General features: G+C 46.0%; 2 protein-coding genes across 12 annotated transcripts in view; both read left to right on the top strand.

Moving 5' to 3' along the window:
• The window catches only part of IQSEC1 (IQ motif and Sec7 domain ArfGEF 1), a 1,051,066-nt gene that overhangs the window by 795,761 nt on the left and 237,370 nt on the right, over positions 1-17,935 (top strand). The window lies entirely within an intron of this gene.
• LOC137531857 (E3 ubiquitin-protein ligase TRIM11-like) lies at positions 13,885-16,063 on the top strand. Its single transcript, XM_068251836.1, has one exon. The coding sequence runs from the start codon at positions 13,886-13,888 to the stop codon at positions 15,512-15,514; it is 1,629 nt and encodes a 542-aa protein (XP_068107937.1). The 5' UTR covers position 13,885; the 3' UTR covers positions 15,515-16,063.

Below are 17,935 nucleotides of genomic sequence, written 5' to 3'. Positions count from 1 at the left end.
GGGGAAATAGCGTCAGGGTTCCCGTCATGTTTGTCCTGATATTGCACGCAGTTACAACTCCACGTTCAACTACATTGTCCCGACATCTTGCAGCATGTCCGATCGATGCATTCAACCAATTTCGAGTATTTACACTTAGGGGAGGGGGCAACCAGGCAGAGGCGGCATCACAAGGCTTGAGAGATTTCATGCGGAAATCGATCGGGAATTGGCCTGCAGTGTATGGGCAGCCAGCAGATCTCTCTCTGATCGGATTCTATCATAGAGAGAGATCTGTCTCTCGGTTGATCTGCCCATACGTCACTCCATCTATGAGTACCTTTAGTAAATCACCTGAGCACAACTTCGCAGATGATGAAGAGCTCTTGATTGGCCGTTTCACAAGCCGCTGTACATGCAGAAAGCGGTCTGGGCGGCGGAGGGGAACATTATCAGGTGTAAGTAATACGCCGCATGGCCGTGCGCTCATGTTGGCAGCACTCGAAGCTCGGATCACCTTTCCCTACCCTAGATGCGGCCTAATGAATAATGCACCGCGCAGCAACAAAGGCCGGAGACGTCTCCATCCTCCATGTGTGTCGTCGAGCCCCCGATTCCTGTCTCCTTGTAGAATTATCCTCCCTCCTGTGGTCACTATTCTCGGTTTATACCAGGAAACTCAGAGACAACTGGAAAGAAGCATTTTCCCAAGGCAATAAGTTTAGATGCTCTGAGAAACGAGGCCTTGTTCTGCGGTGAAACCTTACACTGCAGACACATGATCCGGCCTGGAGGACTTTATTGTTGTAGATGTCAGGACTGGAGCAGCTGACCCCAACACACGGCTCCTCTTCCTTCTCCTCCAGACATGCTGGGTTAGGATGCTCAGCGCTGGTCTCTTCTCTCTTCATCAGATGTCCTCCTAGGTTCTCCAGCTTATGGTGGAACGTTCAGAGCTGCCTTCTTCTTCCTGCAAACCCCGATCTCTTCTCAGAGGGGTTCATTCAGCGATGAAGAGGCTGGAGGAGACGTCTTTAGGAAGGAGCGGGACAAGATGTGACTAGTGTCAATGTATAAGTGCGATCGGAGCCATCTCCCGGAAGCTGAAGGCCGCAACGGAATCCAGGCAGGGGTACGTACACATAGAAGATCATCTTCATTCATAGCAGTGCCCTGTAGCATGGATAACATATGTTTACCGATCTGCAGGAAATAATGGCAAGGTTTAAGCAGTGAGGGTCCTCGCACACTGAAAATCGCAATCGGCATTACAAACACCCTCCAATTCACCCTATACTCACAATTGGGCAGTTCACTGTGCAATTCCTAAGAGTGGGAAATGATAAAAAGTGGGGAAAAGATTTTAAGTAGCAGCTTGCAAGAAAATCACAAAGCGCTAACATTTGCTGTGCAATTTTCTTGTGCTGCCATTGAATGAAAGTGTATCGGAGGTGACATAACGAGAAAAACATGTGTATGTACAGCATAAAACATTAATAACCAGGTGGTTTTACTTGTGTTATTTTGCTGCCTGAAAGAGTTAATTTCTAGGCATGGAAGTGACAGCTTCTGTCTTGTCGGTACCTTGTCGGGAATATAGTAAGCATCGCTGATAAGCTAATTACAGCCATAAAAGTTTTCCTGGCAGAATACAACTTCTGAACTATTGACCTTTTTTTCTAACTCTGGGACACTTAATAGTCTGGCACTTGCTTTGTAAATGCTTAAATATAAACTAAAACCAGGGGATACTTTAAAAAGTGATTTTTAGGAGTAGGAGGATAAATATGATTGTTTATCTCATCAGTTTATTTTCACCTCGGGTTCACTTGAACCTAAATGAAGGAAAAATGCCTGACTTTAACTGTGATAAATGCATTTTCTTTGCATTTTCTCTTCAGTGGGTCACCTGGATGTGCGTCCGTGCAAAAGTGTGTACATCATTGCGTGTAAAGTGCGCAACACAGGGTAACGCAGTCTCAGAAAGACTAGGGGGCATCTGCACAAAGCATCAGTAAAGCTGTGGTGCGCAGAGAACGCACAGCAATTTTATCATTGATTACGCTGACAAGGTAGTGTGCATTGCGCAGTTAGCGCAACATGCGTTTCTTAGGTAAAGCGAGCGTTGCTAGGGTAACGCATGTGACACTACTTGCATAAAGTGTGTTACGCTAACAATGCTCACATTTCGTAGGCACCACACGCGCTTTTTGTCAGTGGAATTAACCGCAAAGTTGTCATTCACTCTCCCCAAACGGCAACTTTATATCGATTTTTAGTGCATATGCCGTGTCCCCTGTGCAAGATGGTGAGAACCTGTGCGAGAGACGAGTGATATGTTCCTCTGTTTACAGACAGGTATCGCCCTCCGCGGACGCATTCATACTCCTCGTACAACGAGGGCCGACATATACTCAGTGTGGCTCAGTGTGTATCTTGTTATATTGCGCAGTCATGTTGGATGTGTTGGGTGGGATGGTGAAGAGGCGACTGGAGCTGTCAAGTGCTTTTCATTTGGTTGTGAGGTGAATCATCATCTAGAAAGAGAGAGAGGGGGGGGTGAATCAGACATCTGAGCAGCTGACTGAATGCTTTAGGCCCCGTTCACATCTAAAACGCAGGAGTGATTTTCCCGCGACTAATGCGGAAAAATCACTGGACACTGCAGCGTTTTGGGAGCGATCGCGATTAGCGTGCTATGCAAGCTAATCACGATCGATAAACACTAATCGCAAATTGCCGGCAAACCGCTGCATGTAACACGTTTGCGGTTAATGCTAACCGCAAACGCGGCAGTGAGAACACTGTCATGTGTTACATGTTGTAGCGGTTTTTAAAAAAACGCTAGCAGTTTGCCTTGAGCGGGAATCTTGCGATTCCCGCTCAAGTGAGAACGGACCCTTAGTGAACTCACTCATCCCTCTGGATTCTGATCATACGCGTCCCTAACCAATGTTTGGCAACCAATGCAAGGAAAGCAACCCCCATTACCGTAGCTCTGATTTCAGACATCTGGATTTGGTCTTCAGAGCAATAGCGCTGCAGTGCTGGCCACAAAGAGTTCAACTCTCGGGAGGAGTCAGATGATCTGTGCACACATGGAAAGACTTTCTGCTGATCCCTCCTCTCTCCAGCTCCTTCCATCTCATGTGGGTGGTGATGGGATTGGGGGAGGAGTTACTATTAGAGTATTATTTACCATGAGGGAATTTCAGCTGTTGGAAATGGTGTTTATACATTATTTTGCTGTTTTAGTCCATTTTGCTCCCTCGGTTAATCACCGGAGGCTTTCTCAACATAAAAGGAGATGGAACTCCTCTGAGATTGTTTGTTTGTCTCTATATGATGTCCATTAACGCTACAATCTGTGGAACGATCGACCGTTAATTATACAATTGTTAATAATGGAACAATCATTCTATAAATCCAAATTTCAGAACGCTCATCATTTTCCCCTCAGTTGCCTTTTTTTTTCTTTTTCTATAGTTCAATCCTATTAGAGAGAAACTCTGGCCTTGTTTTTAGAAGGTTTTGGATAGAGTTGAAATACAAGACAAGACACAGAATATTTATATTGTGCTTTTCTCCTGGCAGCCTGATATTGCTAGAGCTGCAGCCACTCAGGACATGCTCCACATGCGACCACTGGGGTGCCTTGCCCAAGGATTCCTTACTGTTTTACGTAGAGGTGTGTGCTGAGATTCCAACCTTTGTCAAAGGGCTCGAATCCCACATCAAAAGCAGCAGCCTTACCACTGTTATCCCAAATCCCATATCAAAGGCAGCATCCTTACCACTATGTTATCCCAAATCCCACATCAAAGGCAGCATCCTTACCACTATGCTATCCCAAATCCCACATCAAAGGCAGCAGCCTTACCACTGTTATCCCAAATCCCATATCAAAGGCAGCATCCTTACCACTATGTTATCCCAAATCCCACATCAAAGGCAGCATCCTTACCACTATGCTATCCCAAATCCCACATCAAAGGCAGCATCCTTACCACTATATTATCCCAAATCCCACATCAAAGGCAGCATCCTTACCACTATGTTATCCCAAATCCCACATTAAAGGCAGCATCCTTACCACTATATTATCCCAAATCCCACATTAAAGGCAGCATCCTTACCACTATGTTTTCCCAAATCCCATATCAAAGGCAGCATCCTTACCACTATGTTATCCCAAATCCCACATCAAAGGCAGCAGCCTTACCACTATGTTATCCTAAATCCCATATCAAAGGCAGCACCCTTACCACTATGTTATCCCAAATCCCACATCAAAGGCAGCATCCTTACCACTATATTATCCCAAATCCCACATCAAAGGCAGCAGCCTTACCATTATGCTTTCCAATTGACCAGCACCTATGTCATTTTTTTTCCTTGACATCTTTAACCTACTTTATACTGTTGTCAGAGAAATAGGGTGCAGAGTTGCAAAAGCATCCCTTTAATTGCTGACAGGTCTAAGCTATGCAGGTTCTGGGGCCACTTACTATAACCAGTGACTAACCTGTATCTAGCTAGCCCAGAGACCTGTATAATTCATATGTGTCAGCAATTAAAGTGACAAGTTGCGACACTGATGGGGTCTTTTCATTTTAAGATTTCCTCCCACCTTCGATTGACCTGAGATTGGTAAAGTTTTAGAATTAACATTTTGGGCCCTTATTCAATTCACTTTTTCTCCCAATTTTTATCCTGGGTGATATGTTTGCACCTTATCAATAAAATGCCCTTTAAATCGGGATTGTCACCATAAAAATCAAATTTCACCAGCAACTGGTCTGAGTGTATTAAGTGATAAAGATGCTAATCCTGCATTCAAAACTCTCAAACTTTTTCTGCTGCTATGGTTTGGAGTTATCATATACCTTAGTAGCACTGGCCCTTTAATTGCCATTGCCAAACAGTTGCATGCTGGGGGTCTTTTTATCTATAATATATTCCTTCTCTTCCCTTTATTTCCCTCCTTCTAATGACAGAAGACACAGTGCACTTCCAGTACAGATCTCAGTGGGAGGGTCTGAAGACTCTGGGAGGAGGGCGGGTAACGAATACACAATGAGCAAGAAAAAACAGTGAGAGAGGAAATGATGTCAGGATTAGCTTCATTCAAAGGTAACCAAGATGGAAACTGTCTAGAATAGGATTCTCTGCTTTTCCTTTATAAAATTCACCGGAATCATAATGTGGACAGTGCAATACATCTGCTATGTAAGGCCACATACAGACATCAGACCATAGTCTTTGGAAAATGAAAGATCACAGACCAATCTTACCACCCTTCCTGTAGTATAAAAGCCATACTCTACACAGTCTTTTCTATGGAGCTGAACTCCACATCAGGAAAAAATCTTGGCAAGATGCTGCACACACAGATGCTGTACAGACACAAAAGATCAGTATCTGCAAAAGATCTGTTCCTGCCAAAAATCCATTCCTGCAAATTGCAATGATAGTCTATGAGATCTGCAGATCATCATACACACATGATTTAACTGACATTCATCTGCAGATCTGCAGATCTGAAAATCCATCCTGGTGGATCTGATCTGCAGATGAATGTCAGTTAAATCATGTGTGTATGATGATCTGCAGATCTCATAGACTATCATTGCAATTTGCAGGAATGGATTTTTGGCAGGAACAGATCTTTTGCAGATACTGATCTTTTGTGTCTGTACAGCATCTGTGTGTGCAGCATCTTGCCAAGATTTTTTCCTGATGTGGAGTTCAGCTCCATAGAAAAGACTGTGTAGAGTATGGCTCTTATACTACAGGAAGGGTGGTAAGATTGGTCTGTGATCTTTCATTTTCCAAAGACTATGGTCTGATGTCTGTATGTGGCCTAAGTAGAAGTAGTATTTATTTCTAGGTTAGCATGGGTGTCACTTGTTCTTTAAGCCACCAGCAAGCAAGAAAATAAGAAAGTACAGTACAGAACAATTTTGATATTACTATTTCATCTACTGTTTAATACTTTTTCAATTACAGAGAACTGAAAAGTTATTTTAAACAAGAGATGAAAAATGATGTCCAAGGAGAAAAAGGGAATAGAATAAGGTGCTTTAAGCCATTGCCACATGCTGCATGCAGTGAAGACCTGTGAGCGGTTCTGTCCCTTCCCCGCGTCCCACTCCAACCCTTCACAGCAGCCATCCTCCATAAAGCGACCCTGTGTGACTGGAACTCTGGGAGGAATCCCGCTCTCGCTGGAGGCCTGTTCTTGTGCCGTACTAATACGAGGCTTCTCTTTATACCTGCCTTGTTGCATGCTCATGGGTGAGGGAGAGTAATGGAGGGATTCCAGTACAGCGCTCAGGTGGTAATATGTGAGTCACCGAGATGCCGTCCTGAATGAGGGACATGGGGGGGACCCAGCTGATCTCATTATAGCCGAGCACCTGTGCAGAACAGCCGTGTGCCGGACCCCGGAACAGCCATACCATCCCAGGAAAAAAAAACACAAATAAATGTAGATAGATACTTGTTCCACTTGCATAACAGATGTATTGTATGGTCCACATTTTGATTTCACAGAATTGTAAATGGTAAATAAAGAGAAAACAGTTCCAGGCAATTTCCATCTTTACTGCCTCTGACTGAAGCCAATCCGGATGTCATTTCCTCCAGTACTCTTTTTTTTTTTCTTCTCTTAGAAACTGCACTGTCATATCTAGCTTGCTTTGTAAACACATGTGAGCACAGCATAAATTGTATTTCAGCCTTCTGTCACACTGAACTGCCCTCAGCCAATCAGAGGCAGGAATGAGGGAAGGGGAGATGACCAGCTTCCCACTTGTTGGCAATGTACCAAATAGAGCCAGGCTGAGTGAGATAAGCTTTATTACAGCAGACACATTTATGATTATATTGGAATGCTTGCACTGCAGGGTCAGGTTGCAGACTGCATAATAAACACAGAGCAGTGGGTAAATGGAATTTGATTTTGTGGCTGATCGGATTTTTCAGTCGAATGAAAAAAAAAGTTTTCGATTTTTTTCGAGAGATACGATCGTTTTTATTGAATTACTGTATGAAATCGGATCATTTTATTGTATCCTGTGTGGCCACCTTAAGAAAAATACGAACCGTTGTGGCCAAAATATGAACAAATTGCCTGATTGGCTTCTTGCCAAAAATGCATAAAATAATACGCAGGAGGGCTCCCTTCCAAAAGCCAAATAATTTACTCACAATGAAACCCTCGGAAATGTGAAAAAAAAAAAATTAGTCTGGAGTCTCTGGGCCAGCAAGTGTCGATCCACGGTGTCTATCGTAGGGTGACCAGATGGGGTCGGCTAAAAAGGAGGACAGAGACCGTTAGAAAGGAACAAATACTGTATGACCAAATAACTCCAACTCCACGGTTACCATCAGAGCAGGATCATTCACCAGGCAACCTAGGCAAGTGCCGGAGGTCTAAACGGTGTCAAGAGGCCCACCTGCTTCCTTCTTTGACCTCTCTCCACTTCAGCTTACCAAAGGCACCACAAAGGGGTGGCAGATCTAACCGACTTGCCTAGGGTCCCCTTACATCTTAATCCATCTCTGGTTAGTACAAATGCCATACGTGACAGTTTCTCTTCGTCCTGCCTCAAAACATGGACATTTTGTCTTTTGAGTGACAATCAGAAAACTTGCAACTTCTCTGTTTTAGACATTTCTGTTTCTTTTTCATTTGACATTTTACAACAAGTATTGGTTAGTTGCGCTGTCGGATGGAACTAGAATATAAGCAGTGTTGCCACGCTCCCACTTCTTAAGGTTATAAATAGTGATAACCTGGTAACGGAAGCCGAAGTCTGCTCAATCTCAGTATATCTCATATGCATCTCATATCTCATATGTATATCACATATGTCATAAGTAAAATGCAGTCAACTCTGATTCTGATTCTGTGAAAGGAGGTTTTAATGAACTTTTGGAGTGTTTGGAGGACAGAGGAAGCCATGCTAAAAAAGAGGACATGTCCTCCTTTTGGAGGATGTCTGGTCATTGGAGAGCGGGACACCTGGTGTTCCCTGACAGCTGCCCCCAGCCATAGAGGGGGGCCCATCCGTGGAGGTTAGGGTGACATACCTTACAATGACCAGGAGGGATGCTGTCAGGGTCTTTTTCTGGAAGGCCGGAGGTCGGGAGCGCACAAGGCAGTGCAGAACACCATGCGCTTCCTGTACTGTGCGTTTTTCATTTTCTGCTTTGGTGTGTTTTTGTGTGCGTTCCTGTTTCCTGTTTGCGGTTTCATGAGTTTTTGGTGTGTTTGTGTTTTTTTTTATTTTCCCTAATCAATGGAGTAAAAATACTCGTGTTTAAAAAAAATGCATCAGAAAAGCATGTAAAAACACATTCCTCTGCGTTACGTTATGCGCAATTAACATGTGTTTTTGAAAATTATGCAGCAAGTTTTAAAAAATGCATGCTGTAAAATGCACATATATGCATTTTTACATGAAGCCCATAGATTTTCATGGCCGGCAGAAACGTTTTATGCAGTGCTAGCATATTTCTGCTTAGTGTGTTCCTAACCTAAACGGGAAGGTCCGAGCAATATGAAAATAAAATCTATTTACCCGGGGCTTCCTCCAGCCCGCTGAGGGTCGCGCAGAACACTCCAGTCCGCATGAGCGCAACCGCGAGCGGCGCTCGTGCAGGTGCAGAAGATGCCAAACTGGCGAGGTCGGCATCTGCAATGGAGGGGACTCAAGGACCACCAGCTGGAAGCTGCCAGGAGCTGCAGTGAGGGACATATTGGCTGCCGGGAGCTGGAGGAAGTAGATCTTTTTTGTCTCCTCACATCACCAAATCTAACAATACATGGATCATTGCCAAGAGCAAAATCCCTGCACACCTAGAACCATGATATCTGTGCACACCACTGATGTATTTCTGAGAAATATTAATGTAAATCTAAGGTTATTATTATGTATTTATATAGCAGTGACATCTTCTGCAGCACTGTACAGAGTATATAGTCATGTCACTGACTGCCCTCAGAGGAGCTCACACTCTAATCCTACCATAGTCATAGTCTAATGTCCTACCATATTATTATTATGTTTTTATATTGCACTGACATCTTCTGCAGCACATTACAGAGTACATAGTCATGTCACTGAATGTCCTCAGAAGAGCTCACAATCTAATCCTACCATAGCCATAGTCTAATGTCCTACCATATTATTATTATTATGTATTTATATAGCACTGACATCTTCTGCAGCAGTTTACAGAGTACATAGTCATGTCACTGACTGTCCTCAGAGGAGCTCACACTCTAATCCTACCATAGTCATAGTCTAATGTCCTACCATAATATTATTATGTATTTATATAGCACTGACTTCTTCTGCAGCACATTACAGAGTACATAGTCATGTCACTGACTGTCCTCAGAGGAGCCCACAATCTAATCCTACTATAGTCATAGTCTAATGTCCTACCATATTATTATTATGTATTTATATAGCACTGACATCTTCTGCAGCACATTACAGAGTACATAGTCATGTCACTGACTGTCCTCAGAGGAGCCCACAATCTAATCCTACTATAGTCATAGTCTAATGTCCTACCATATTATTATTATGTATTTATATAGCACTGACATCTTCTGCAGCAGTTTACAGAGTACATAGTCATGTCACTGACTGTCCTCAGAGGAGCTCACACTCTAATCCTACCATAGTCATAGTCTAATGTCCTACCATAATATTGTTATGTATTTATATAGCACTGACATCTCCTGCAGCACATTACAGAGTGCATAGTCATGTCACTGACTGACCTCAGAAGAGCTCACAATCTAATCCTACCATAGTCATAGTCTAATGTCCTACCATATTATTATTATGTATTTATATAGCACTGACATCTTCTGCAGCACTTTTGCAGAGTACATAGTTATGTCACTGACTGTCCTCAGAGGAGTTTACAATGTAATCCTAGCATAATTATATTCTACTAGCCAACCCGCGTCGTAGCATACGCCGCATCTATCTATCTAATAGAGTACGTGCCTCAACCTTGAAGCAAGAAGAAGTAGGCTTTCCATGAGAAAATGTATGCGTGCTCAAACACCAAGTTTAACCCTAGCAAGTCTGGCTTTTCAAATCCGGCCTAATTGGCTATTCATGAGGCAATGCTCATGCAAATATGCATTTGCTTTCGCATGCCAAACTATGCAGGGTCCAAAAACCAATACCGCAAAGCGATCGCCCTGCGGGAATTAGTTCATGCTACATTAGCACTATCCAGGAGCGCCACGGGGAGGATTCCGAATGCCCCCATACAACCGGGGGACTGCGGGGTCCCAGACTCTCTCACTGCCTGGGAACCACAGCGGCACCCCGGAGGGGGAGGCTGGGTGGCGCAGCTGCCCCCCCCAAGTGTGGTCAGCGCCGGGGAGAGCCAACCGCACCCACCTCCCAATATTAAAAACGGGCACTTACTTTAACATCCGTTGCGTTCTGCAACATGCACATTAACTTGGCGGCACCACATGAGAAAGGAGTGAAGCATGGGTCACCCCGAGCTTTAGAGCTCAGGGCTGGCTCACATACAGCACTCCGGGGTGGGGGGAGGACAGGCGCACTCACTCCAGGGTTCACACCACCAGAGCAAGCCACCCACCACCTGCCTCCAAAGGATACAACTGCAAAAAATGCTTTCCATGAGAAAAATTTTGCGTGCTCAAACACCAAGTTTAACCCTAGCAAGTCTGGCTTTTCAAATCCGGCCTAATTGGCTATTCATGAGGCAATGCTTATGCAAATATGCATTTGCTTTCGCATGCCAAACTATGCAGGGTCCAAAAACCAATACCGCAAAGTGCTCTCTCGCTGCCTGGGAACCACAGCGGCACCCCGGAGTGGGAGGCTGGGTCGCGCAGCCGCCCCCCCCCCCCAAGCGTGGCCAGCGCTGGGGAGAGCCGTCCGCACCCACCTCCTAATATTAAAAACAGCCACTTACCTTAACGTCCATTGCGTTCTGCTACATGCGCATTAATTTTCTCATGGAAAGCATTTTGTGCAGTTTGTATCCTTTGGAGGCAGGTGGTGGATGCGGAGCAGTGCTTTTCAGCGCTGCTAACTTTGGGCGCAGCCAGCGCCGCCATAGACTGTAAGGGCTCGTTTCCACTATTGCGGTGCGGATTCCACCGCTGACGAAATCGCATGCGGATGCGATTTCCCATGCGTTTTTTGCCGCGAATTCGCATGCGAATTCGCATAGGTGAGTGTATATGCGATTTTAACCATGTCACTGCCTGTGTAAATTTACATTGGTACCTATGCGAATTCGCATGCGAATTCGCGGCAAAAAACGCATGGGAAAAACGCATGCGATTTCCCTATTAAATACATTGTGTGCGATTCGCCTGCATTCCACACGCAGGCGAATTCAGAGGGCTCTGCCGTGCAGAAAAATCCTGCACAGAAAAACGCACAGCAAAACTGACAAGTGGAAACAGGCCCATCCACTTGTATTGGCTGTGCGAATCTGCATGCAGGAAACGCATGCAGATTCGCGATAGTGGAAACGGGCCCTAATGGGAATCAGTCTATAGCGGCGCTCAGTGAGGAAGGTCGGCTCCGTCAGAAGACGGAGCCGAAGTTGCTTAAAAAACACAATAATCCGGCCTCCAGCAATCGCTGGAAGCCGAATTATTTCATTCCCCCACTATCCATGGCGGCCTGGAGGGGGAATAGTAATTAAAACGCCCCGGACTTGTGCAGAAGCAGGACCAGCCATATAACAGCTGTATCCTGCGCCCAAGTGTACCAGCGCCAAATTCACATGTACGCGGTGGATGGCTTGCTCCGGTGGTGTGAACCCTGGAGTGAGTGCGCCTGTCCTCCCCCCCCCTCTGGAGTGCTGTATGTGAGCCAGCCCCGAGCTCTAAAGCTCGGGGTGACCCATGCTTCTCTCCTTTCTCATGTGGTGCCCCCAAATTAATGCGCATGTAGCAGAACGCAATAGACGTTAAGGTAAGTGCCTGTTTTTAATATTGGGAGGTGGGTGCAGACGGCTCTCCCCAGCGCTGGCCACACTTGGGGGGGGTCGTCCGCGCCACCCAGCCTCCCCCTCCGGGGTGCCGCTGTGGTTTCCAGGCAGTGAGAGAGCCTGGGACCCTGCGGTCCCCCCAGTTGTATAAAAAGGGGGCATTGGGAATCCTCCCCATGGCGCTCCTGGAGGCCTGGAGCACACCAAAAACTGCTAGCAGATCCGCAAAATGCTAGCAGATTTTGAAACGCTTTTTCTTATTTTTCTGTAGCGTTTCAGCTAGCATTTTGCGGTTTTGTAAAGTGTTTTTGGTGTAGTAGATTTCATATGTTGTTACAGTAAAGCTGTTACTGAACAGCTTCTGTAACAAAAACGCCTGCAAAACCGCTCTGAACTGCCGTTTTTCAGAGCGGTTTGCGTTTTTCCTATACTTTACATTGGAGGCAGAAACGCCTCCGCAATCCAAAAAATGCCTCACCCCGGGAGTATGCGTTTCAGCAAAACGCCTCCCGCTCTGGTGTGCACCAGCCCATTGAAATACATTACCCAAGCGTATCCGCAGCCGCAAGCGGATTGCAAAACGCTGCCGAACCGCTCTGGTGTGCACTAAGCCGGATAGTGCTAATGTAGCATGTAGCAGGGTGACTGCTTTGTGGTATTGGTTTGTGCATGCATTTGCATGAGCATTGCCTCATGAATAGCCAATTAGGCCAGATTTGCAATGTCAGACTTGCTAGGGTAAGGCCTTTTTCCATGGACTGTTGATAGGCAGTGAAATGCCTCTCAAACTCTCACAACTGCTCACTGCTGCCTGGTAACTGCTTGCTGCTGCCTGGTAACTGCTTGCTGCTGCCTGGTAATTGCTTGCTGCTGCCTGGTAACTGCTTGCTGCTGCCTGGTAACTGCTTGCTGCTGCCTGGTAACTGCTTGCTGCTGCCTGGTAACTGCTTGCTGCTGCCTGGTAACTGCTTGCTGCTGCCTGGTAACTGCTTGCTGCTGCCTGGTAACTGCTTGCTGCTGCCTGGTAACTGCTTGCTGCTGCCTGGTAACTGCTTGCTGCTGCCTGGTAACTGCTTGCTGCTGCCTGGTAACTGCTTGCTGCTGCCTGGTAACTGCTTGCTGCTGCCTGGTAACTGCTTGCTGCTGCCTGGTAACTGCTTGCTGCTGCCTGGTAACTGCTTGCTGCTGCCTGGTAACTGCTTGCTGCTGCCTGGTATCTGCTCGCTGCTGCCTGGTAACTGCTTGCTGCTGCCTGGTAACTGCTTGCTGCTGCCTGGTAACTGCTCACTGCTGCCTGGTATCTGCTCACTGCTGCCTGGTAACTGCTTGCTGAGCACACAGCTCAACAGTCCGTGGAAAAGAGGCCTTAAACTTGGTGTTTGATCACGCATAAATTTTCTCATGCAAAGTACTTCTTCTTCTTGTTTGAAGGTTGAGGCACTAAGGGCCTGTTTCCACTACACACAGATTCTGCATGCAGAAAACTGACTCCAATGAATGTCTATGGGCCTGTTTCCACTGAACGCGATTTTTCTGATGCAGATTTCCCATAGGCATTCATTGGAGTCAGTTTTCTGCATGCAGAATCTGCGTGTAGTGGAAACAGGCCCTTAGTCTATTATATATATAGATAGTCCCAGTGTATAGTCATGTTACTGACAATCCCTGAGAAGGGCGCACAGTGTAATCCTTGCCATAGTCCCTATCATAGGAGGACAATATGCAAACTCCATGCAGACTGTGTCCCAGTTTAGACCAGGAAGCTAGTGCTGTTCGGTGGGAGTGTAATCCAGTATGTCTCTGTGCTGCCACCCAAAATACTCAGCCCCTCCCCAAGGCAAATAATAAGTAACTGGTTGTTCTGGATTCCGATCTCCTGCTGCCAGCGATGGCGTCTGCTGATCTGAGCGAGGAGCTGGAGTGTCCCGTCTGTCTGACCATTTATACAGATCCTGTAATGCTGAGATGTGGTCACAACTTCTGCCGGGTCTGTATTGATCGTGTGCTGGACTCACAGGAGGAGTCTGCAGGTTATTCCTGTCCTGAATGTAGAGAGAAGTACAAGGAGCGGCCTGGATTACACAGGAACATTGCTCTGAGGAACATAGCAGGGCGTTTCCTGTCTACTCAGCCAGATCAGGAGGAGGCCGGAGTCCATTGTACTTACTGTGTGGATTCTCCTGTACCTGCTGTTATGTCCTGTCTGATGTGTGACGCTTCTATGTGTGATAAACACCTGAGAGTCCACAGCAAGGCACCAGAACACGTCTTATGTGCCCCCACCACCTCCCCGGAGACCAGGAAATGCTCCGTCCATAAGGAAATACTGAAGTATTACTGCACTGAGGATGCCTCATGTGTCTGTGTAACCTGCACTCTGACTGGAGAACATCGGGGACACCAGGTGGAGACACTACAGGAGGCCTCTGAGAAGAAGAAGGAGAAGCTGAGAAATGATCTGCAGACACTGATGGCAGAGACAGAGGAGGCTGAGAAAAGAGTCCAGAGTCTGGAGGAACTCAGGAGAAAAGCACAAGAAAAAGCAGATGGTGAAGCAGAGAGAGTCACTGCCCTGTTTAGAGACCTCAGGAGACGGCTGGAGGAGCTGGAGAAGAGAGTCCTGAGTGACATCATGAGGCAGGCACAATGCTATGATGACATCATCAGACAGCTGGAGATAAAGAAGGCGGAGCTGTCCAGGAAGATGCGTCACATTGAGGAGCTGTGTCACATGACTGATCCACTGACTGTCTTACAGGAACCAGACACAGGTGACTTGTGTGACACGGAGGACAGACATGATAAGCAGCTCCATGATGGAGGGGATCTGGATGTGGCCGGCATCTCACACACATTACACACAGGACTGGCTGATATCATGTCTGGGGTAACTGGGGGGATCTATATACAGCCTGCAGACATATTACTGGATGTAAACACAGCTGCTAATATGCTGCTTATATCAGATGACAGGAAAACTGTATCCTGGTCATGGCAGATCCACCCAGCAACACCAGAGAGATTTCAGGATTATGATCAGGTGTTGAGCAGCCGGAGTTTCTCCTCAGGGCGACATTACTGGGAAGTGGATGTTGGGGGATCAGAGAGATGGACAGTCGGGATGTGTTACCCCAGTATAGACAGGAGGGGAGGTCAGTCACTGATTGGAGAGAATAACAAGTCCTGGGGTTTGTGCAGGGATGATGATAATCAGTACACAGTGAGACATGACAGTAAAGTGATCCGGTTACCTGATGCGATCCCCAGTGATAGAGTCAGGATATATCTGGATTATGAGGCCGGGCAGATCTCCTTTTATGCCCTGTATGACCCCATCCACAGTGCTAGATTCAAGATATATCTGGATTGTGAGACCGGGCAGATCTCCTTTTATGACCTGTGTCACCACATCAGACACCTCCACACATTCACTGCCACCTTCACCGAGCCCCTCCATGCTGGGATATATTTAAGGGGAAGTTATATAAAGATATCTGGGGGGAGTCAGGGGGTGTGAGAGCTCCGCCCACTGGTGACATCACAGGGAGAGGATTGTGATTGGCTGATTGTCCTGCCAGTAATTACTAGCTGTCTGATTTCCAGGGACAATTCCTGGTTTCTGTCCTGAATCATTATATCCTGAAATCCTCATTTATTGACAAATTATAATAATTGTATTTCTTTATCTGATAATAATCTCTATACTTTGTATTACTTCCAGTAATGAGCTGCCTGTGATAAGAAACATGTCACATGGAACTAATCATTTCTATATCTTCTTCATATATTCTGGATTCATTTTAAAATATATAAATGTTATAAAGCAGATAAACAGGAAGCATTACTCATGAATATAAATATTTACTGACTGTGTCCAGCAGGGGGAGCTTCAGACACCTCATTAGGATTGTACCGCCCTGCTTATCAGGTGTGCTTCTGTAATGAGATTACACTGCACTGCAGACTGACTAACATAGGAGGGACACAACCCTCTGTAAGGATATGTGCCCATGTGTAATGCTGGGAATACACCATTAGATTTTGTGTTAGAGAGATGGTCCGATTAGATAATTTACGACATGACCGATCTTATTTTCGATTTTCTAATCAATTTCTCATAGAAGTGAATGAAAATTGCTAAGAAAAGATAAGAAAATCAAATCGGAAATAAGTAAATCAACTTAGAAATCTAATTGTGTATTCCCAGCATAAGAACCATTACAATAACAATAAGCATCCCCCATTCAGCAGCCATGGCTGCAGTGATCACCTCAATATAGGAGGAGGTGCTGCTATATAGTCATTTATGTTAGATACACCATTCTCCAGCCCTTGCTGTGTCCGGATATGACCCAGGCCATGGCTGCAGTGACCAGCATATAGTAGGAGATTCTCTCTTCTGCTCCCTCCTCCCCCCTTGCTTGGCCATGCTTTGTGTCAGGGTGGGGATTGGGTGGTCAGGGGTCTTGGCTATACTGGCTGCAGGAGGCTTAGCAATGGATCCTGGCTGCCTCCTCCATGTAACCCCTCCCCCTCTCCAGTGGGCGGAGCCACACCTGAGCCTGAGTGTCACATGATTTTCCTTCCATGTTAGGCCCCGTGTACACCAAAAATCTCCAGCAGATCTGCTAACGCTAGAGGTTATTGAAGCAGATTTCAGAGCGATTCTAGGCATGTTTAGAGAGGTTTTCTAACCATGCCTAGCCCATTTTGGAGCGTTTTTGTGTAGCAGATTTCATATATTGCGCAAAAAAGGTGGATCAGCGCATCACCAGGCCGCCTCCGAATGGCCTCTGCTCAGAGATGCGCTGAGCCCCCCCAGAAACTACAAACGCACCTTGAACCCAAACAGAAGCTCTGCATATACACCAAAAGCATGGCTGTTAAGTGGGAGCAGCTGACCAAAAACAAATTAAATTAGTACATAGCAAAGAAATGAACAGCGCTACTTAAAAACAGATGAGTGCCTACCTGCAAAAGGGTGCAAGCCCCACTTATGGGATAAAATACACACCGAGCATACACATGACCTGTCTACCACTGGAGGATGTTGGTTTCCTGTAACAGCTTGCATGCAACTTGTTAAGTACTCGTCCCTCCCACTGCTTGCACTCTTTTGCAAGGGGGGCTCAGCTATGTATTAATTTGATTTATGTTTGGTCAGCTGCTCCCACTTAACAGCTTTGCCTTTGGTGTATATGCAGAGCCTCTGTTTGGGTTCAAGGTGCGTTTGTAGTTTCTGGGGGGGCTCAGCGCATCTCTGAGCAGAAGCCACTCAGAGGCGGCCTGGTGATGCGCTGATCCCACTTTTTTGCGCAATTTTCAATTTTACTTGGTAGCGCGCCCAGGCTATGCATATGCATAGGTAGGATTTAGTTAGTGTTAGGTCCCCTCCCATGGAGGAAAGACTTCTTCGACAGTGGGAGGGACGAGTACTTAACAAGTTGCATGCAAGCTGTTACAGGAAACCAACATCCTCCAAGTGGTAGACAGGTCATGTGTATGCTCGGTGTGTATTTTATCCCATAAGTGGGGCTTGCACTCTCTTGCAGGTAGGCACTCATCTGTTTTTAAGTAGCGCTGTTCATTTCTTTGCTATAGATTTCATATATTGTTACAGTAAAGCTGTTACTGAACAGCTTCTGTAACAAAAACGCCTGGAAAACCGCTCTGAACTGGCATTTTTCAGAGCGGTTTTCCACTTTTCTATACTTTACAATGAGGCAGAAACGCCTCAGAAATCTAAAAAATGCTGCAGCCCCCGAGTTTGTGTTTGGGGAAAAAACGAGCCGCTCTGGTGTGCACCGTCCCATTCACTTTCATTAGCCAAGCGGTTTCCCCCTGCAAGCGTTTTAAAATACGCTCCAAAACCGCTCTGGTGTGCACCAGCCTTAACACATAGCTAGCTAATACTTAGAGTCTGTACAGAGCTCAGCCC

The sequence above is a fragment of the Hyperolius riggenbachi genome, chromosome 9 (genome assembly GCF_040937935.1).
Source record: "Hyperolius riggenbachi isolate aHypRig1 chromosome 9, aHypRig1.pri, whole genome shotgun sequence".
NCBI lineage: Eukaryota > Metazoa > Chordata > Amphibia > Anura > Hyperoliidae > Hyperolius > Hyperolius riggenbachi.
Note: the sequence above shows the minus strand (reverse complement) of the source record. Positions and strands in the feature narration are given on the sequence as shown.

Excerpts from the sequence above, each read along its gene's own strand:
- LOC137531857 (XM_068251836.1), top strand. The coding sequence starts at position 13,886 with ATGGCGTCTGCTGATCTGAGCGAGGAGCTGGAGTGTCCCGTCTGTCTG.